Source organism: Marmota flaviventris, chromosome 6 (genome assembly GCF_047511675.1).
Source record: "Marmota flaviventris isolate mMarFla1 chromosome 6, mMarFla1.hap1, whole genome shotgun sequence".
NCBI classification, from domain to species: Eukaryota; Metazoa; Chordata; class Mammalia; order Rodentia; family Sciuridae; genus Marmota; species Marmota flaviventris.
This window is the reverse complement of record NC_092503.1, coordinates 111902251-111924344: the sequence shown is the minus strand read 5'-3', so window position 1 is coordinate 111924344 and position 22094 is coordinate 111902251. Positions and strand designations below refer to the sequence as shown.

General features: G+C 47.9%; 1 protein-coding gene across 5 annotated transcripts in view; it reads right to left on the bottom strand.

The window, feature by feature from the left end:
• Positions 1-47: 47 nt before the first annotated feature.
• Positions 48-22094, bottom strand: part of Ccnd3 (cyclin D3) — a 90055-nt gene continuing 68008 nt past the window's right edge. For 2 of the 5 annotated variants that reach the window (XM_071613414.1, XM_027950406.3), the window contains 4 exons: positions 5526-5741; positions 2359-2518; positions 1612-1748; positions 48-1189 (listed from right to left, as the gene is read on the bottom strand). In XM_071613414.1, coding sequence (XP_071469515.1) covers positions 1022-1189; positions 1612-1748; positions 2359-2518; positions 5526-5696 — 636 coding nt within the window. In that variant the 5' untranslated portion in view covers positions 5697-5741 and the 3' untranslated portion in view covers positions 48-1021. Of the gene's footprint in view, positions 1190-1611; positions 1749-2358; positions 2519-5525; positions 5742-6112; positions 6314-6587; positions 7026-13067; positions 13159-22094 lie in introns of those variants that run through there. The other 3 variants (XM_071613415.1, XM_027950410.3, XM_027950408.2) reach the window with 3 other exon arrangements.

Sequence of the window (22094 nt, the reverse complement as noted above, 5' to 3'; positions counted from 1 at the left end):
ATAGGCTTTTACCAGCAACACCATGAAATCTAAGAAACCAAACCCAGTTTATTCCAGAATCTTTATTAAGGCAGTATGATGGCCCTGGGCCACCAATCTAAACCTTGTGGCCTTAGGAAAGACCTGTGTCGACAGGGCTTGCCTCCCTCTCCAGATGGGGGCTTAGCCACCTCCAGCACATCCTGCTTCATCCTCCCTGCTGGAGAATGGGGCACAGGGCGAAAGGGAGAGGAGGCCTTGATCCCACCCCAGGCAATAGCAGCTCCTGGGCCACAAAGATCCTTTTAGCCAGTAGCAGAGGGGAATAAAAGAGCAACCACCAGGGTTACCACCACTTGTGGGGTAGACAGGCACCACGGCGCCCTCTTACAGTTGTACTCAAAGCAATTAATAAATTAAAACTTTTTCCTTCAGCACCAGACCCCTCGATCACATGGAAGCTGAGTGGAAAGCAAAGCAAAGAGGAATCTGTGGTTTCTTGCCCCTGACTGAGGCCTAGGCCCTTCTCTAGGAGCAGCTGGGAGCATGGATTATATGGGACCTCCAAAGTGTGCTGAGAAGAGCCATTGAGACTAAATCCCCTCATGTTTGCCAGGATGTCTGAAGGACCCCAATCCAAATGCAATAACCCTAGGAGGGGCAATACTTAGAGAGTATCTCGGCAGTTGAGAACATGAGCACCCCAGAGAGAAAGGGGCCTCAAAAAGGAATGCTGGTGCATAGATTACCTGTTTCAATTTGTCTGAACAGCCTGGCCCAGACCCAGCTAGAGTTCAGGAGGGAGCTGAGCTGGTCAGATGCGAGAGGAGGAGGAGCTGACTAGCCAGGCAAACACCAACACAGCTGGCCGGCCCCTTAGTGCACACTGCAGGGATAGGCAGGACCTGGCCCCTTGGGTTTTGTGAGGGTAAGGAGGAGCCCCCTCAGGCTTCCCATGTGGCCCAGATTGTTCCTAGAGGCAGGGAGGGGTTGCAGCAGCCCCTCATCTGCTTGGAGGCCACACGATGGGGCCTGTCCAGGGCTACAGGTGGATGGCTGTAACATCTGTGGGCGTGCTGGTCTGGCTGGGCCCCTGGCTGCTGGAGCCCCGGGGTGCTTTGGGTGCTGGGCTGGGGGTGGTCTGGGCAGCTTCCCTCAGACTCTCCCTGAGCGCAGCTTCAATCTGCTCCTGACAGGCCCGCAGGCAGTCCTGGGAACAAGGGGAACAGTGAAGAACAGCTCCCCCTTAACAACTGGCAGCAGGTGCAGGGAAAGGACACCTCCAGCACACAGGGAAGTCGGGAGGTTAAGCCACAGACTAGCCCCAGGAATTGGGTCTTCGGTTCTCAGAAACTGGCAAGAGGATGTGGCAAGAGGGTGTGAGAGCAACCCGACATCTGACACCAACTCCCCCACCCCCGCTGCAGCGTACCACTTGGCAAGAAAAGTGTACCTAGAGACCAGTGCCCTTCACTCCACCCAAGACACTTCCCAAAGGCCACAGAAGCCCACAAGGGTGTGAAAGGAGGAGTTGGGCCCAGGGTGGGGACAGAGGCCTCCCTCTACTGGAAGCTCAGGGAATAGCACTGCTTCATGAATGGGGAGGCTGGGGCCCAGCTGCCCTGCACTCACCACTTCAGTGCCTGTGATCCCTGCCAGCAACTCTGTAAGCTCATCTCCGGATGTGGAGCACGCGCCCAGGCCTTGCACTGCAGCCCCAATGCTGCCTGTTGCGATCATAGATGGCGGATACATGGCAAAGGTGTAATCTTGGAAAGGAGAAAGAATCGTGAGACAGAAACCTCAAGGATAATAGCCATTATGGATTTCCTTCTCCTCAGGAAGTGCTAGGGGGTGATGAATAGAGGAGAGGGCATACCCAGAACCCCAAGCAATGGGTGAGGTAAGATAGGCAAGGGAGGAAGTCAGGAAAGAACCTCTTTCCAGGAGAAGTTTAGGATGTGCTGCTTTTGTTTTTGCTGTGCTGTGGATCAAACCCAGAGCCTCATGAATGTTAGACAAGCCATCTACCACTAGGCTACAACTCCTGCCCAAGAGTATCAGGATGAACAGCAAAATTTCCACTGGTCCAGGGTACTCCTGGTCAAGGAGTGCAGAATGTTCACTGGTGTGGAAACCCAACAACTTGTCATCAGATCTTGGGCAGGTCACTTCTTTCTCACTATGCCCTTAGTCTCACCTACACACTGGAATCTCCAAGATCCCTTATATTTCAGAGTGTGATCTGCATCTTCTGCATTAAAACTAGGGGCTCCATAAGGTATGATTTTCACAAATATATTTTGAGGGGAGTATAAACTGGAATCTCCTAGTCTTCTGATTTTCAGAGTTTGGCAAAAATGTGTACAGAGCTCTTACCTGTAGCACAGAGGGCCAAAAAGGTCTGGGCGTGCTTTTTGACCAAGGCCTGTCGGTCACTGGGCAGAGAGAGTCGGTGCAGAATCAGGGCCAAAAAATCATGCGCAATCACAGCAGCCAGGTCCCATTTGAGTTTTCCCAAGACCAGCACCTCCCACTCCTGGTGGTTGGAAAAAGAAGGGGGCGGGGGGCTCAGTAACCGGAGAAGAGAAAATGAGGGGGGAAACAGCAGAAGACTCACAGGGAAGAAAGCTCATCAAACTTTCAAAGCTCAAGACTCCATTTCTGATTCTTGTTTTAGGGACTGACATTATGGATTGGAGAGTCCAGGGCAGGGAAGAGCTGGGGGCATTTCCCACTCCAATAATGGGGACTGAACCCAGGGATGTTTTACCACCAAGCCACATCCCCAGACCTTTTTATTTTTTTATTCTGAGACAGTGTCTTGCTAAGTTGCTTACAGCGTCACTTAGTTGCTGAGGTAGGTCTTGAACTTATGATTCTCTTTCCTCAGCCTCCTGAGTAGCTGGAATTACAGGCATGCGCCACCACACCCAATAGGACATTTATTTTGAGGATCTATTAATCATTTAATAGATGCCAGTACTGCATGCTTTACATGAATTATCCTTTTTAATCCTGATACCACCAGCATCACCATGAACTTGAGGCTCCTCTGGGATAAAGCAGACTCTCCAAACCATAAGGATTTGAGAAAGGAGAGGTCTATACCAGCCATCCCCTCCCCAACTCTGCATCCCAGCAAAGCTTACACCTCTTGAAGAAACAGCAGTAAGCATGAGGCCACTCCTATGACAGCCACTGAGCCTCTTCTGAGGTTCCTCAAAGGGGAGGTTACCCAACCCAACCCACATCCCCTTGGTGGGACATCAGGGGTGGGTCCTGGGGTATCTGACCCATCCCACTCCCTTTAACTAGAACCTATAGTGCCCAATGTCATTTGACTCTTAGGGGAAAAGGTGGAAGCCAAGCCAGACAGGATGGATCAAGCCCTGTCCCCCATCTGTCCAAGCCTACATATCAATACTAAGTCTTAGAGGGAAGCTAGGAACCCCTCCCCAATTCACTCATCTAAGGTTCCCAGACCTGGCCCCATTTCCGATTTGCATGCTTAAGGATTTCTTCATTGTTTTATCTCAGGAAGGAACTCGTGGGTTTGACTCCTCATTGAGGCAGAAATGGCAGCCCCACCCAACCTCTTCCAGGCCCCAACCACAGCTGTCCCTCTCTTGGTCCCCAAGTGTCAGCCCCAAGCTTCTCACAGGGCCCCAGAGCAACAGCCTGGGACAGCCAGAGTGAGGTCAAGAAGCTAGATCTGCTCCTGAGGCCTGCCCCAGAGCCTAGCTCCTTTGGGGGGTGGGGGTGGGGGGGCAAGAAAGTACCTAGGCTCCAAGGTAACACCCAAAGGCAACCAAAGAGGCCTCTCCCTGTGGGGTGGCAGGGGGGTTCCCGTGGTGAGGGGATGTGTCCACCCTCCCCCATATCCAGGTGACCCTTCAGAATCTGTCCTACTTGGCAGAGAACATTCCCTAGGGAGGGACTGGCAGCAGTGGCTGGCAGCGTCCATTACATCCCTGGCTTTTAAGGGAACCTGGTCTGCTTGCTGCAGTGTGAGCAGGACCTCTCCCTCTTCCCTGGGCCTCAACCCTCTCTGCTGCACAAGGATTTGGACTGAATGGAGTTCTCAAAGGTTCCTCCCAAAGCGGACCTTCTAGGAAGCCATCTGTGCTCCACCCCCAGCTCAGGCAGAGACTGGGGGGAAGAACACATTTTGCCTATTCTGAAAAACACAAAGGCATGTACAGCACCCCAGTCTTCTCACAGAGGAGGGCCCCTTCTACCTTCCAGCCCAAATCCCTCCAAAAACATCTTGCTCCCTGGCCCTGGAAACCAGTTCCATCTTCAAATTTGCCAGAAACTACCAGATTCATCACAAAGAGCTGTGGGGCCTCCTGAATTCCCAACTCTGGCCTCCTACTCCCATCCCTGAGAGCTACTTGGCAGGAAGAGGAATCCAGTTCCTCGACTCACAGCAGTCAGGGGCCCCAGTACCCTAGCTTCCCTGCCAGCCAATCACAGTCGCTTGCTTGCTGCCCTCCTCCCTGGGAGATGGGGCCCAGAGACTTCTCTCAGGGTCAGGAGAATGCTTGGCCAGCTACAGAGCAAGGTAGAGGGAGGTGCCAGCTCACCCACCCTCTCCCCCAGGCCCCTTAGGAGATGATCTGCAGGCCCTAAATACCCTCTTCCACCTCCAAGCAGCTCCCCACCTCCTTCCAAGGCAGGGCAGAACCCTGCCTCCCCTGCCTTGCCAGGGAACCCAACCCCAATGCCTAGCAAGAGGCCCAAGGAGCCACTTCCCAAACCACAGGAGTGACAGCAGCTCCCCACAGGATTATGAAAGCCCTGGGTCAGAGTGGGTGGGACAGGGGAGGGGGCGTCATTATCACATCGGAAGCAGCTGCAGCTCAGCTCCCTGTCTGTCCCTCAGCTCCAGCCTTTGGCTAAGGGGGAAAGAGAGATGACCGTTTCCACAACCCAAAGCAGCTGCTCCAGTTTTTCAGAATGAGGACAGGGAAGGGAGGATTAGGAAGGAAATGTCTTTGGGGATAGAGGGGAAAGGAAAGTCGGTAGGATGAAACACCTCAGCATTTCCTTAGAGCAATCAGGGCCTGGCTTTAATCTGCTCTGGGAGGCTTTTCTATCACAAAGTCCACACGGGGATAAAGACTCAACCAAGGCAGCCCCCGCCCCCTCACCAAGCACATTCCACTCCCCTACTTCGGTGGGGGGGTGTGCGGGCATGCCCTTCTGCTGCCAATAAATAACTCATGGTGGCTGTATAAACCCAGAGGGAAAGTACCTACTGGTCAGTGTAAACGCACAGTTAGACTTGTTGCTATCTGGGGGAAAGACTGTGAAGGAGTAGCACCCCCTGGAGGTGAGGAGAAAGGTGTTTAGTGCAGACCTGCAGCTCTAGCCCTGACCATTACACCACACTGCCATCTTTGTCCTGCTCCAGTTCTTTTTCAAAAACAGCCTTGGCTGGCCTTGCTCCCCCTTCCCGGGAGGGAGAAAGCCTCTGAGGTCTTAGCTTTCCTTTTTCTGGGAAGTAAAGAGACAGTATGGGGGTGGGGGACCACACGCACCCGCATCTGGTGGGGAGACACAGCGTGGTCGGTGTAGATGCACAGTTTTTCGATGGTCAGGGGCGTGGTTTCACGCAACTTGGATGCCAGCAGCATGCAGACCGCACCCAGGAGCTGCAACTGCGCCTTTCGGGTGGGGACACAAGACAGGTAGCGATCCAGGTAGTTCATGGCCAGGGGGAAGACTTCCTCCTCACAGCGCTGTTCCTCACACACCTGGGGGAGGGCATACAGTCATTCGGGACTGGAGCATGGGAAACAGCAGTTGAAGGGATTGGGGGGGGGTGCAGAAGGGAGGTGCACTGAGGAGCAAAAACGGGAGAGACGGAAAGCTACTTACAGTGAGTGACAAGGACCAATAACCGAGGAGGATGCGCCCTCCCCAAGGTGACACCCCGCCACATACACTTCCTCTGTGTTGCCTCCTCCGCGCTCCCCGGGGACCGGGGTTAAAGCAGAGGCTCCCTTTCTTACGAAGGATTCCAGAGACTCCTCGCCCTTACAACGAGGAAAAGGGGGACCGAAAGGTCGCCGTGCTAGCCAGAGAGCTGGGACCTTATCCTCATTACCACCCCCACTGCACACACCCAAGGGGAAGGGAGGAGACTCCTGCCGCTGTCTCCCGCACTTTTCATTTCCCTGTCCGCCGGAACAGCGCGCGCGCCACCCCCACTGGCTTCCCCACCAAAACCCCGCGACAGACACAGGAACCAGCTCTGGAGCGGGGGCGGCCGAGCCCAGGGATTTCCAGCCACGCTCTCCTGAGAAGACCGGGCGGGGGAGGGAGGCTGAGGGAAGCTGGAGGGGAGAGAGTGGCCCTTGTCCTGCTTTCCCAGCCCAAAGAGAAGCTAAGTGTGCAAATAAGTGGCAGAGTCAGAAGGAGCCCATCAGAGTTGGGGAGGGGAAGGGGATACCCGAAGGCAGCTGGCTAGGGTGCCCGCAGGAAAGGCCAGGCCCCGAGAGTCTGGGCCACCAGAGCATCTTGCAAATTATTGTTAGGACCATGATGTCCCGATAAAGACGGCCTCAGTCCAGAGCCCGGGGCGGCGCGGGAGAAGGGACCCCTCCCGGCCGTACCTCCAGCATCCAGTACGCCAGCATCTTCCGCATGTGCGGCTTGATCTCCTTCTGCACGCATTGGAAGTAGGAGGCGCGGGGCACGTAGCGCTCCTCCAGGCGGAGCAAGCTCTGCAGGACACGCTGGTCCCCCAGCAGCCGCGGGTCTGGCCCGGCCCGGGGCGCGTGTCGGGTGCCCTCACAGCACAGCAACTCCATACTCGGGCAGCGCACCGGCAAAGCGGGAGTGCGGGATCGCGAGTCAGAAGACAGGCGGCGGGCGGGAGAGCGCCGGGCGCGGGCGGCTCTGGAGCTGGCGCTGGCACTGTGCTGCGGAGTCCCAACCCGCCTGCCGCCCGCGCGCGCCGCTTCCCTGACAGGCGCCCCGCCCCTCACGACGATGTAGCAACCGTGGAATGCTTCGGACGTCGCAACGTTCCAAGGGGCGGGGCCGCCGGCGCCCCAGACGGAAAGGGCTGGCGGGGCCCTCTGCCCTCCCTCCCCGCGGCCCCATTGGTCCGCCCGGCTGAGGCCGGCCGGCTTCCGGGCACTCGGGCCCTCCTGACCATCGGACGAAGAGAACTTTCTGGGGGTGGAACTTTTCCCCCATCAATGGATCCTCCCATTTTGCGTCTCTGACTCTAGCCGCCCAGGAAAGAACTTTTCCTCCGAAGATTATTCATTCATTCCTGTATTCATTCGTCAAACCCTACTTTACCAGCGGCTGGCTCTAGAGAATGTGGTAATAGTTTATAGTGAATGCTGTTCTAAAGCACGTGGTGTGTATAAATTATTAAATTTTCATGAAAACGTTGCTAGGCATTATACTTATTTTACAGATGAGGAAACTGAGGCATGGTAACAGCTACAATTGTATTGCTAGTCTGCAGCACAGTGAGGACTGAGAAGTGGGTGATCTTGATCCAGAATCTTTTCCTCCACCACTGCTACTCCCCATCATCACCACTCAGTACTGGGGATTGAACCCAGGGCCTCACACTTGCTAGGCAAGCGCCCTACCACTGAGCTACATCCCCCATCCCTTTTTATTTTGAGATAGTTATCACTAAATTGCCCAGGCTGATCTGGAATTTACCATCCTCCTGACTCAGCCTCCCCAGTAGCTGGGATTTCAGGTGTGTACCACTACCCAGACTCACCACTGCTACATAAACATTTCCCAGACTAGCAGCATTGGTATCCATTGGTATCCGCTGGGAGCTGGCTAGAAAGGCAGTTTCTCAGCCCAACTCTGACCTGCTGAGTCAGAATATGCGTTTTAGGTAGCTTGAGCACTTTAAAATATGAGCAGCTTTGGTCTAAATCAGCATGTTATATATAAAACAGGGCAGAAAGATGGGTTCAAGACATCACCTTGTCATTAAATTGGTTATGTAGCCTTAGTTTCTATTTGGGGAAAATGTGAGCAGGAGAAACTAGATCCTCTCTGAAGAAGTTTCTTGCTCAGATCTAAAGACCTATCAGTTGCCATTCCTTCTTACCTCCCAAACTGTGTTGCTTTATAGTCTCTCCCCACCCCCCAGGCTGGATTCCACAGACCAAGAGGCAGATGACAGACCACCCCCCCCAGAAATGTTCCCAGTGGATGAGGCCTTGGGGATCCCTGCCTCTCCTAGGGTCCTCTAAACTTAGAACACACCAATGAAAGAAGTAGCTAGAGCAATGACAATGTATACAGAAGAGGGAAGTTCTATCTATGTGAACCCTTTTCTCAACGAATTGTTCTTTTTTTATATATATTATATATATGTAATATATTATATATGTATATGTGTGTCTGTGTGTGTGTATATATATATATATATATATATATATATATATATATATATATATATACTGGGGATTGAACCCAGTACAAATATATATATTATATATATGGTGCTTAACCACTGAGCCACATCCCCAGTCCATTTTATTTTTTTATTTTGAAACAGGATCTTGCTAAATTGCTTAGGGGCCTCACTAAATTGCTGAGACTGGCTTTGAATTTGCAGTCCTCCTGCCTGTATCCCCAAGCCCCTGAAATCATAGGCATGTGCTACGGTGTCCAGCATAATGAATTTTACTGTAGTTTTCACATCATGAAAAATATTCTTTTGTATTGTAGAAAAATTGGCTGAGACCCACAGGAAAATAATAATCACTTGCAATTTCACCATCTTGAGATATTTCACCATCCTGAGATAAAATATCAATGTTTATTTTTCTAATATATGGATAATCACATTTTAATAGTATCATCATAAATTAAAACTAAAGAAATATACCATTAACCTCTTCTCCATGTCATTAAATAGCCTATGACATCATTTTTACTGGCTACATAGTATGTCATTGAGTGAATGTATCATCATATATTTTACCAAATCTGTATTCTAGTTCTTCCCTATTAGAAAAAATACTGTAAAACTCTTTTTGTGGTAATATCTTTGTGCACACTCATGATTATTTCTAGAAGTGAATTAATTTCTAGAAGTGGAATTTCTCAATGTAAGGTTATGAAACATTCTAAGGCTTTTGATACAGTTCTTATTACCAAATTTTCCTGCTGGAAGACTGAACCAACCTACTTTACCAACACTAGATACCTAATTTTTAAAATAACTCTGCCTATAGGGCCAGGTATGTAGCCCAGTGATAGAACATTTGCCTAGCATATCCAAGTCCCCAGGTTTAATTCCTAGCATGCAAAAAAAAGATTTTTTTAAAGGAAACAGTTCTGTGAGCTAGAGAGATGGAAAGGGATTTATTAGTAATAATAAATCTATTTTGGCATATCACTAGATATTTCTTATGTGAATTACCTATCCATGTCATTTGCTCATTCTCATTGCCATCTACTCCTAGAGAGACTTGGCCTTCAACTCCACCAAGAGGGATGTAAATTAGAGAGCGGGTAGAACTCCAATTAGAAAATGATATGGGGAAGGAGAAAGCACCAGCATATCCTTCTCTGCAGACCTCTAAAACCAGCACAGGTCCTCTCAGTGTCCTCCCCGCCTCCCCAGATCCCTCCATCCCCGGCCACCTTGCCTCATCTGCCTGAAGTATCTTCTCCCCTCTGCTTCTTTATTTTTCTTCCTAGAGACAGCTCAGGTCTAACTTCTCAAGACAGCTTTCTAATAGGGTCTGGCCACAGGAACCTGCCTGTCTGGCCTCTATGCTCCCACACATCCCATTGAACATGCCCTGCACTTCGAAGTCTGTGACTGGCCCTGGTCCTCCCGCCAGCTCTTCCAGAGCATAAGCTGTGGAAAGGGACAGACAACTCACAGGAATGAGGATCCAAGTATGTGTCCCTGAACAAGGGGTTTACACTCCACCATCTCACCCTCTGAAAACTGCTCACCAAAGAGAAAACAGGTGTGATGTGATAAAGTAACTCACCGAAGGTCTGTTTAGCTCCCCCAAACTGCAGGCTTTTTAAAGTGCTATACAATCACTCCTTAAGGACAGAGTGGGCAGTATATGCCTGTGTCTCCTCTGCAGGACCTTGCACCTTGCTGTGACCACCAGGGATGGTAACAGTCCTTTGTGCATACTTAATAAGTTCCAGGGACTGCACACCTGATAGGTATTAAATAATTTCATCTTCACAACGACTTCATGAGACAAAGATGATTACCTTTCCCTCTTTAACAGGAAAGGTAACTAACACTAAGAGTGGCTAAATAACAATCCAAGGTCACACAGTTTGTGTTAAAGCCGTGCTTAATCAGGAGTCAGTCTAGCTCGAGAGTTTGTGCTCTTAACCACATCATTCTATCACCTCTGGTGCTGTTTCATGAGTGTATACAGATTTATTAGTTAAGGAAGGGACATTGTCTTGTCCTCCAAGCTGGGGTGTGAACTTGCATCCTGGAGAAGGGAGCTCCTAGTGCATAGAGCTTTATCAAAGTTACTTCTGCTTCACCCCTGGCTTGCACAGACAGGCCCAGAGCTAGCAGGTCATCCTGGGGCCAAGGAGCAGGCCAGACACAAGCTAAGGAGGGAGGGGGGTTCAGGAGCAGAAGCAGGGCAAAGGAGTCCCTGGGAGGTAGATTATCTGCTTGGGAATTTCCCCAGTCCTTCCACCTCAAAGGAATAGGAGTTCCCCTTGTTTTATCCTAAATGGAAATTTGAAAAAAAAAATAATAATAATACAAAGCAATGACCAGGGTCAATAGGGCAAGGAACTTCTGCCCAGGTACATTCAGTTAGAAAAAAGTTACTCAAACTGGGAGCAGTGGTGCTCACCCAGCCTGAGACCAAGAGGGTGGTAAATTTAAAGCCTGCCTGCGCAATTAAGTGAGAACCTATCTTGAAATTTAACATTTTTTAAAGGGCTGGGGACATAACTCAGTGGTACAGTGCCCTGAGTTCAGTCCCTGGTTCTGCCAAAAAAAAAAAAAAAAAAAAAGTTACTCAATAAAATAGCATATTAATGGAGGACTAGAAATGGAATAACACCAGGCAGAGGAGAAGCCCCAGGAGGAAGGATAAAATGCTTTCTCCTTCCTCCTCTTCAACATTGAAATGTCCCCATCTGAGAACTGAGAAGGGGAACAAGGTGATGGGTGGGGCCCATCACCCCACAGTCCACATTCTGTGGCTTAGTTTCCTTCAAATCCACTGAGATGATAGGTAGAGCGAAGCCAAGCTTGGGGCTGGGGTAGGGGAACCCTAAAACAGGGAGGTGGACAAGGCTCTGAAGTCAGGCTTTATTCAGTTCAAAACCTGGCTGTACGCCTTATGTCTTTGAGGAAATTACTGAATCTCTGTTTCCCCTTTTTTCCAATCTGGATAATAACTGCCCTTACCCTACAACTCAATGATGTGGCTCAGAGGTTAAGTGCCTCTGGGTTCAATCTGTGGTACAAAACAAACCCAAAAAAGCCATGTATTTGAAACAATGTGCTCTAATTTGGATTTGTCTATTTTTTTCTCCAGATTAGATACAAATTAAACTTTTTTCTTTTTTCTTTTCTATTTTTTTTTTTTTTTTATATATATTGGGGATTGAACCCAGGGGCCCAGAAGAGCTTTACCAGTGAGCTACATTCCCAGCCCTTTTTATTTTTTTTAATTTTGAGATAGGATCCCACTAAATTGCTTAAGTCCTCACTAACCTGCTGAGGTGGCCTTGAAATTTCAGTCCTCCGGCCTCAGTCTCCAGAGTTGCTGGGATTTCAGGCATGTGCTACCTTACTAGCTGAGTTGAACTTTTTTTTTCCCCCCCAACAGTAAACAGTAAGTATTTATTGAATGAATGAAGCAAACACAGAAATACTGTGTGAGTTCAAGAAGACAACCCGCCGCACAGAGCCCGGGCTGTCTACATGTTCTCTCTTGGACAGAATTCACCAACAGCCACCTTCCTGACTCTAAATGTTTCGTCCTGCCCAGGCCAGCAGGAGGGGTGATAGGCCACCGGGCAAGTTAAACATTTTTGCTAAGATATTATGTAGATGAAGTTGTGCCTAAATGTATGTTTTATTGTGAAAAAAAAATTAAGCATTAAACTAAACTGAACATAATTTAGTTTCTTCTTTGTGGATTCAGGAGATGCTTCTGTGTTGACAGTTATCCAGGGTATCTATTTTGAGCATCAGTTATAGTTGGACATTTTCTCATCAGTAATCTGGAACATTTTTTTGCTTGTCCATTCCTATAAGTAAACCTTCAACATCTATAGAATACTTACTTTATAAACAATGTCCATACTTGCTACTCTAACACATTACATATACTACAGAGCATACTACAAGATGTTAAAAGAATGAGTGGCACACACCTGTAATCCCAGCAGCTCAGGAGGCTGAGGCAGGAGGATCCAGAGTTCAAAGCCAGCCTCGGCATCTTAGCAAGGCAACTTGGTGAGAAACCGTCTCAAAATAATAAAATAAAAGGACTGGGAATGTGGCTCAGGGGTTAAGCTCCCCTGGGTTCAATCCCTGGTACCCCCACCCTCCCAAAAGATACAAAATACATACAAATATGATTTTCAGTTTCTTCCCAGTCTGAGAATATCTTAAACTCAGATTGCACCATGACTTGCTGCCCAGCTCCCAAGATACACTTCGACATCGGTCAAGAAACATCTTTTGTTTTGTTGGTACTGGGAACCCATATTCCCAGCCCTTTTTTGTTTTGAGACAGGGTCTCAATAAATAGCTGAGGTTGGCCTTGAACTTTCAATCCTCCTGCCTGAGGCTCCTGAGTCACTGGGATTACAGACGTGAAACACCACACCTGGCACCAAAAAAAAAAAGCCTTTCTGTTGAGCCTGAATGAGTCCTGAAAGTCTTCTCAACACAGTGTTCCAAATCAGAGCTGGCATGTGAATTGACCTATTTTCTGTTTCACATAGGATGCTGGCTTCTTGGCACCTCCACATATAAATCTAATACTTTAAACCCAACGTCTCCAAAGCCGACATCCCAATCTTTACCCCCAACAAACCTGCTCCTCCTGAAGACGCCTCACCTCAGAAAATGGTAGCTCCATTCTTCCAATTTCTCAAGCCAAACAGTGGAGTTCTTGACTCCTCTCTCTCTCAAATCCCATACCCTTCCACCTGCAGATCATAGAGAGGATACTTTCAAAACCTAGCCAGAGACCAGGTTTGGTCATGCATGCATGTAATCCCAGTGGTTTAGGAGCCTGAGGCAGGAGGATCACAAGTTCAAAACCAGCCCCAGCAATTTAGTGAAGCTGTAAGCAACTCATTGAGACCCTATCTCTTAAGAAAATACATAAAAGGGCTGGGGATGGGGCTCAGGAGTTAAGTGTCCCTGGGTTCAATCCCTGGTACTAAAAATAATCTCTCCAGGGCTGGGGTTGTGGCTCAGTGGTAGAGTGCTTGCCTAGCATGCATGAGGCACTGGGTTCGATCCCCAACACCACATAAAAATAAAATAAAGATATTTTAAGAATGGAGCAAATTTACCTTCACTTAAAAATTTAAAAAATAAAAAATAACCTCTCCAAAATTCACCCTCTTTGCTTCTTCTCTGCTCCTCTCTGGTCCAAACTCAACTCTTCCTTGACCTTACTGGTCTCCTGCATCCAACCCGCTACCCATTTCTGCTTGATTCTATAAATACATCTCCAGCCCTTTTCTTTCCTCTGTTTAACTACTACCACCCTAGTCTAAATCACATCTTTTCCCACCTGGATTATAATAGTAGCCTCCTGAGGGTCTTCCTGACCTGCCTTGCCCCTCCAGTCTAGTCTCAACCCAGCAGCTCCTGGAGGTGTCTCCTGCACTAGGAGTGCGTGCCAAAGACAGGACATGATCTGCACCTTTCACCCCGTTCCCCTCCTCTCTCCTTCCTGCCTCGGCTCTGGCCACACTCTGCTGTAGGCAGATGTGCTCCCATTGCACTGGCTGCTTTATCTGTCTGGAATGTTCCTTACCGCCCCACCAACACACAATGGCACCTGCTTCAGACAGACTCAATGATGAATCTTTTTTGAATGAATGAATAAAACAAAAGCCATGTAAGGAAAACCCGGTACAAGGCATGTGCTAAATGGCAACTCAGGCGTGGTGAGGGAGCCAGTAGGCAGGGGTGGGACCAGACACAGAAGCTAGCAGCGTCCCATCCAAAGTCAGGAGGTGCTGCTTAGCTCGACCTTTGCTATATCGTGGTAATGAATGTTGCCATGTGCTCCCTGTTTTCCAGAGAAATGTCCACAACTAAAAAAAATAAATAACTCCGCAGGCCACATGCACTGCTCTCTGGACTATGTCTGAGGGGGCAGGAATCAGTTTGTAATCTCTAGCACTAAGTTGCTTGGGAAGAGAAACCTCAAGTACCAGCCTGAACGTGTCAACTCACTCATTAAATGAGAATGCAACCTACATATACACATTTGTTTTTCCTTCTTCTTTCTGGCTATCAGGATTCCGAGTAAGTGAGGCTTTCTAAAGCCAGGTGCAGTGGAACATGCCTGTGATCCCTGCTACTCAGGAGGCTCAGGCTGGAGGATTGCTTGAACCCAGGAGTTCAAGGCCAACTTGAGCAACATCAACCCCGCCTAAAAAAAATAAATAAGAGAGGCTTTCTAGCTGTATCCTTCTATTAGATTCTGTTTTGCAGGTGAGGGTAAAGGGGAGCTTCCATGTCTCCAGTGAGGAAAGGCAACCTGCTTTAGCAAAATACCTGGCAGATCCAGGCACAATGATACAGGCCTATAATCCCAGTGGCTCGGGAGGTGGAGACAGGAGGATTGCGAGTTCAAAGCCAGCTCAGCAACAGTGAGGCGCTAAGCAACTCAATAATACCATGTCTCTAAATCAAATACAAAAAATAGAGCTGGGGATGTGGCTCAGTGGTCAAGGGCCCCCTCAATCCCAAGCACCAAAACAAAATCAAAACCAAAAACACCTGGCAGAGAGAGATGCCTCTTCAAACTCTAAGCCAGGAAGCTTTCCTTGTTCAAGGGCACAAGATGGGTCAGGTAAGTGAGCTCTGGAGTTAGGTTGGTGCCTGGCTATGCTATTTGCATGATTCTAGTCCAGTTCTTCCTTGTCTTGGTCTTCTTATCTGCAAAATGGGCCCAGGAAAAGCACCTATCTCCTATGGTACTGGTGAGGATTAATCTGAGAAAAGCACCTACAATAGCACCAGACTTTAGTGAGTACCTCTGCTGAAAGGTAGCTGTGATTATTAATAATCCTCACACCTTAAGCACCCTCCCCAGGCCTGGGCAGGATTTAGGCTGTCCTGGGACATGCAAGACATAGGTGAGAGATGAGAAGTTTCCCTTTTATGAGTTCCCAGTCTTAAAGTGGATGACCTGATAATCCGCATCATGGAGGAATCTGAGATGCCATTAAGATAGAAGGCTTTCACCTGGGCATCTGCAACTCCCACCAGAGGTAGACAGAGCAGTTCCTGTGAGATGGGAAGAGCATGCTGCACTGAGAAGAGTAGGATTGATGGTCCTGGTCACCTGAACCTCACGAGACAGTCTATGGTGGCAGAACTGGGACCGCAGGAACTCAGTAAGTGGGAAGAAGGAAGAGGCAGGAGGGAGGCACCCCAAAAAGTCCTGAGTGGTATGTCCCAATGTATAATAACAACCCCGGGCACATAGCAGACATTTTAGGTAGTAATTTTAATAGAATAGTGGCCTTGCTAAGCCACTATTCTAGCCAGGCACTGAGAGTTTTAGCACATTTGCTTTATGCTTTTAGCTGCTTCCCATACCTCAGATAAGATGACATGTAAGAGGCACAAAGAGGGGAGGCAATCCTCCAAGGCAGACATCCAGCCAGAGAGTGGCTTCCCCCAGAAGCAGGCCCGGAGACTTCACATGAAAAATTCAAGTGAAGCCATGTGGTTTAGAGGTGATTTATTTGAGAGGCGATTACAGGAACCTCCAAAGAGAAACAGAGCTGGCAAGGGACAGGAGGGACAGACTGCATTACTAAATTTCCACTGTGAGTAACTGGAGCTCAGTCCTGCCTCGGAATTCTGGGAATCTATGGAAAGTGCTTGCCTTAGAATGCCTAGCCGAGGGGTAGGGACCTGGGATATTTGTCCCCCAATTCCTAAAGCCATTGGTTGAGGGCTGCTGGGGATGGGGGTGGAGCAGGATCAATTCCTGGGCACTTCCAGCCTCCCCGTGGGAGGGCACCATGGACTTTGATAGTTAGAACAAGCAGACAGGGTTGCAGTGCTGGCACTTAGGAGTGAGCCTGCTACACTCTGATGGTAAGAGCCATGACATCGCCACAGAGACCCATGGCCTGTACTGCCTGGCAGCACTGGACCCAGACCCAGGCAGTTGGGAGCCAGAGCCCAAGTTCTAGGTGTGAACAAATATTCTGTGCTCATTATGATGTGTGTGCGTATGTGTTATCAGACATTAAACCTGGGACTCTACCAAGTTTCTCTTTAATTTAATGAAAAGGTTGTATTTAAAATATTCAGTAGCCAGGCCTGGGCAGTGGCACACGCCTGTAATCCCAGCTGCTTGGGAGGCTGAGTCAGGAGGATCTCTAGTTCAAAGCCAGCCTCAGCAAAAGCGAGGCCCTAAGTAACTCAGTGAGACCCTATCTCTAAATAAAATATTTGTAAAAGGCTGGGGATGTGGCTCAGCAGTTAAGTGCCCCTGGGTTCAATCCAAAAGATAGATAGATTAATTAATTAATTATTAAGTAGACAGCAGAGGAGCACATGGGAGTGGCATCTGTGGAGGTGGCAGGTAAAGACAAACAACTGGGAGCTCACAGAAGAGAGATAAAAGGACAGAATTTCAGTCTGAAGATCTTGAGCCCCAGGACCTGGCTCAGTCCCAAACACACACATCCACTGGGCAAGCACCCCCACCTAGAACCAGTCTCCAGTCTGTAAAGGGGGATAACAATGCCAGGGGGAGGGCGGTTCTAGAACCAGAGGAGATAATAGGTGTTCAAAGGCGCTGAGGAACCCTGACAGCTAGACAGAAGGGCCCCGTAGAGAACCAGCAGGGGTGGGCTCCTGCTCTGCCCCTCCTTGTGGGACTAACAGACCCCCACCATCACCACCCCAGATTCTTCCCTGGGCACAGAACCCAGATCGTGTTGCTGTATTAGGTGTGCTGTATTTGGGGGACAGGAGTTCAGGCGCTCCCTTGACTCGGAAGCTGAATCTATAATATTCCAAACCAAGTTATAACAAAACCACGACTAGTTGAGGAACAGGCACCTGCCACAATCCTAACCAAGAGAGTGTGAAGGTAAGGCAGCCACCAAGCATCTATGAATGGGGCACAAACCAGAGCGTGGTGGCAGGCACCTATAATCCTAGAGGCTTGGGAGGCTGAGGCAGGAGGATCTCCAGTTCAAAGCCAGCAAAAGCAAGGCACTAAGCAACTCAGCGATACCCTGTCTCTAAATAAAATACAAAATAGGGCTGGGCATGTAGCTCAGTGGTCTAGTGCCCCTGAGTTCAACCCCCGGTACCCTGCCACCAAAATTAAAAATTAAAAAGAAAATGAGGCACAAGAGAAAAACAGTTTCTTGTCATTGTTTGTCTGCCTTGTGTGAGAATGGATTAAGATATGCTAGTATTTACTGAATGCCTAATATGTGCCAGGCACTATTCTAAGAGTTGTGGGGTTTTTTTTGGGGGGAGGGGGGTGTTACCAGGGATTGAACTCAGGGGTACTCAGCCACGGAACACATCCCCAGCCCTATTTTTTATTTTATTTAGAGACAGTATCTCATTGAGTTGCTTAGTGCCTTGCTTTTGCTGAGGCTGGTTTTGAACTCACTATCCTCCTGCCTCAGCCTCCTGAGCTGCTGGGATTACTGTGTGTGCCATGGCACTGGCTTCTAAGAGTTTTTTAAAAATTCATATGTGTTTTATCCAATTAATGTCAAACTTCTAAGGTAAAGTACTCTCATAATCTCATTTCATAGGGAGTTTAAGCAACTCACCCAAATGACAGATAGCTCCGGGCTTACAGAATCCACTCCTCTTTATTCCCTTCTTCCTTCCCCACCCCTACCTCTCTATCCTACCTCTTTCTCAGCACTGGGAATTGAACTCAGGGCCTCACTTGCTGGGCAAGCACTCTACTACTGAGGTATACCCCCAGCTGGAACCTACACTACTTGTGGGGGGGGGAACGTACCAGGAATTGAACCCAAGGGTGCTTTACCACTGAGCCACATCCCCAGCCCTTTTTATTTTTTATTTTCAGACAGGGCCTTGCTAAGTTGCTGAGGCTATCCTCAAACTTGCAGTCCTCCTGCCTCAGCCTTCTAAACTACTGGGATTACAGGCTTGTACCACCACACCTGGCCTGTAAACTACACTTTGAAACCATTGTGCCGTGATGCTTAAAGCAGCTACACCATCTTGCATTGATGGAAGAAGCTGACATCTGAAAATTACCAGAATGAATACCCTTTCCTGATGACACTCTTGAGCTACTGATTAACCAATTCTAAATCTACCTCTGGACTTTTTATGATGTGTGAAATATTTTCCTTATTGTTAAGCTACTTTCACTCTTCAAGCAAGTTCCTTTCTCTTCTGTCACCCACGTGATGGGATAACCTTTGAGAGCAAACATGCAGAGTACTACCACACATTCAAGAAACAAGTCATCTCAGCCAGGTGCGGTGGCACACACCTGTAATCCCGAGGCTAGGAGACTGAGGCAGGAGGATCTCCAGTTCAAGGCCAGCCTAAGCAATTTAGTGAGGCCCTATGTAACTCAGTGAGACCCTGCCTCTAAATAAAATATAAAAAGGGGCTGAGGATGTGGCTCAGTGAACCTTGAGTTCAATCCCAGTACTAAAAAAACAAAGTAATTTTAATCCTATACAAACTCCGAGGATATGAAAAGAGGAGTCACTTCTCATTTTTAATATAATATTGATTCCAAAACTGAAAAAGAAGAGTGTATGAAAAGAAAAATTACACTTAAAAATATGGATGCAAAATCCTAAGTAAGATATTAGCAAACTGATCCTAGCAATATATAAAAAGGTTAATGTGTTGTGATTAAGTTGACTTTATGTCAAAATGCCTAGTTGGCTTACTATTTTGAAAAAAAAAATCAATATAATTCATTACACCAATAGATTAAAGGGGGAAAATCATATGATCACATCAACAGAAGTCAGAAAGGCATTTGCATTTGATAAAATTCAACACCCATTTACAGGCCAGGTGTGGTGGTACAAGCCTGTAATCCCAGTAGTTTAGAAGGCTGAGGCAGGATTGCAAGTTTGAGGAGAGCCTCAGCAACTTAGCAAGGCCCTGTCTGAAATGCCCCACCAAAAAAGCCCCAAAACCTTGGCAAAGCAGGAGTGGACAGCAACTTCCTTAGTTTTATACAAGGCATCTAGTAAAACCCTATAGCAAGCATCTTACTTATTGGAAATACATCAAAAGTAAAGCAGGCAAAGCAGTAAATATGCCAGTTGACAAAATTTCTAGAGCCCTAGCAAAGGCTGGGAAAGACCACAATGTGCTGGCCTCTCCTCCATGACCAACCTGACCAGTCTTTCCTGGGACTAGCTAAGCCACCTATTTTCAATATTCTAAATGTATGCCACCATCTTGCCATCCCTCAATAAACTGGCACATTTCTAAGAATACTACCATCTTTCTTTGGAGTCTTCAGACCTTAAATCCTGGTGCCATCTTGGATTTCTTCCTTTGTTTGGTTTCCTGAACCAATCAGTTACTTCGCTGCAACAAAACCACTCTGAAATCCCTTAGTTCCTACCTGTGTATGCTATTCACCCACCTCTGTGGTAAAGCAAACCCCTTACCACGGAGAAGAGGGAATGCATCTCTCTGAGGATTCTGATCTAAACTTGCCCTCTGCCAACCTGAAATTTATGTGAAATCTTTATATCCTGTCTCGGGAATATCTGTACATTTTGGATTCCGGTTCACGGTATAGCCCTGATTGTTGCAATATACAAATAATGGCTTCAACTCCTTATGGTTAAGGAAAAAATGAATTCCATGGAAGTCATGGACAGGATTCAACTAGCAGGTGGAGTTTCATTAAGGGTTTCAAACTCTGGTTTGAAATGCTGGGCCCACATTTCTATTGCAAAAGCCTCCAGAACTCCTGTCTTCACACTGCTCCCAGACAGATCACCATCAATGGCCCAAGGCCATCAGATTAATCTCTCTCAGACACTCCTTTCATCTGCAGTCCAAGGACCTGCTTATCAGGCCAAATTTAAAAGTCAACCAGCCTGGCTCTTAAAGTTCTCTTGCTAGAGGCCCCAGCTGCTCTTTCCAGCTTTATCTCAGCCCCAGCACTCCAGCCTACCTCAGGGCCTTATCACTCACCACTGGCATCCTGCTCCCTTCCCCAATTCCAGCCCCTTCCCTCAAGGCCTAACTCCTGGCCCACCTCTTCCACCAAGCTCCCAGGGTTATAAGATTAAAGATCATGGATGGCCAGTTAAAGGTTGTTCTAAACTACTCCCATTGTTTTCTATGAATAAATCTTCTTTTCCCTCAAAGATGGGAAACTCCCAGGGTGTAGGCACTGCATCTTTTAATCCCAAATGTGGCTAACTTCTGGGAAAGGTACTCTGCATAAAGACCCTCCTGTCTCCCTGCTCAGGGCAGTTCCCCTGCTGGGATGGTCTTTGCTCTACCTGGTTTCAGCCACTTCTACTTGCAGGACCCAGTTTAAGGCTTCTCTACTGGTAGGTTATTAATTTTTTTCATTTAAAATTAGTCGTTAGTGTGTTACAAACATGGAACCAAAAAGATGCAGTTTTAGAAAATATTTCTCCCCAAACCCCCAAAAAACAGTTCTGGGTAATTCATTCAAGAGAGTCTGGATCATTCACTCTCCCATTCATCCCCTCAGTCCACAGATCTTTATTGAGACCTTATCAAACACAAGACACTCCTGGGTCCATGAACAATGCAGACAGACAGAGCTCTGCTCTTGCCCAGACTGGCCTGCAACTCCTGGGCCAAAGTGATCCTCCTGCCTCAGCCTCCCGCTAACTGGGACTGTAGGTTCACACCATCATGTCAGGGTTGGTTCTTGTATTTTAAAGAGAATACAGTCTCCTGGAGGAATTAAGATGTGTTTTGCTTTCCTTCTTCTTTACCACATTTTATTTCTTTGGTGTGGTACTGAACCATGTATATGCTAGGCAAGTTCTCTACCACTGAGCTACATCCCTAGCCTGCTTTCCTTTGTTTTTTATTTTCTTTTTGTGAGGGAGTACCATGGATTGAACTCAGGGGCGCTCAGCCACTGAACCACACCCTCAGCCCTATTTTGTATTTTATTTAGAGACAGGGTCTCACTGAGTTGCTTAGCACCTCACTATTGCTGAGGCTGGCTTTGAACTCAAGATCCTCTGGCCTCAGTACGGCCAGCCACTGGCATTACAGGCATGTGCTGCGCCCGACTCTTTCCTTTTTTTTTTTTAAATCATTCCAGTTCTTTTTTTCTAAATAGGTGAACACAATACCTTTTTTTCCTTTTATTTATTTTTATGTGGTGCTGAGGATGGAACCCAATGCCTTGCTCGTGCTAGGCAAGCGCTCTGTCTCTGAGCTACAACTCCAGCCCCTGCTTTCCTTCTCTCCTTTTTAAAAATTTGTTCTAGTTATACATGACAGTAGAATGCATTTTGACACATCATACATAGAGTTGTACCTGATGTAGAACACACTGGTTGTGTAATCATATATGCACACAGGGTAACAATGTCCGATTCGTTCTACTCCCATGCCCCCTCCCCTCCCTTCACTATCCTCTGTCATAATCCAAAGTATCTCTATTCATCCCTAGCCCCCCCTCCCCACCTTTCCTTCTTGATAATTTATCTTTACTTGATTCTTTAACTGACTCTAGTATGTGGGGCTTGGAGCTTTGACTCAACATGTGACCAGAAAGTTCCCTGAAATCAGGAATCGAATTTTATATTTTTTTGGTATCTAGGCAAAGTAAGAATATGTTCCAGATAGTCCTGATTATGCTGGCATAATTACCAAGGCTCTCAAATATCCC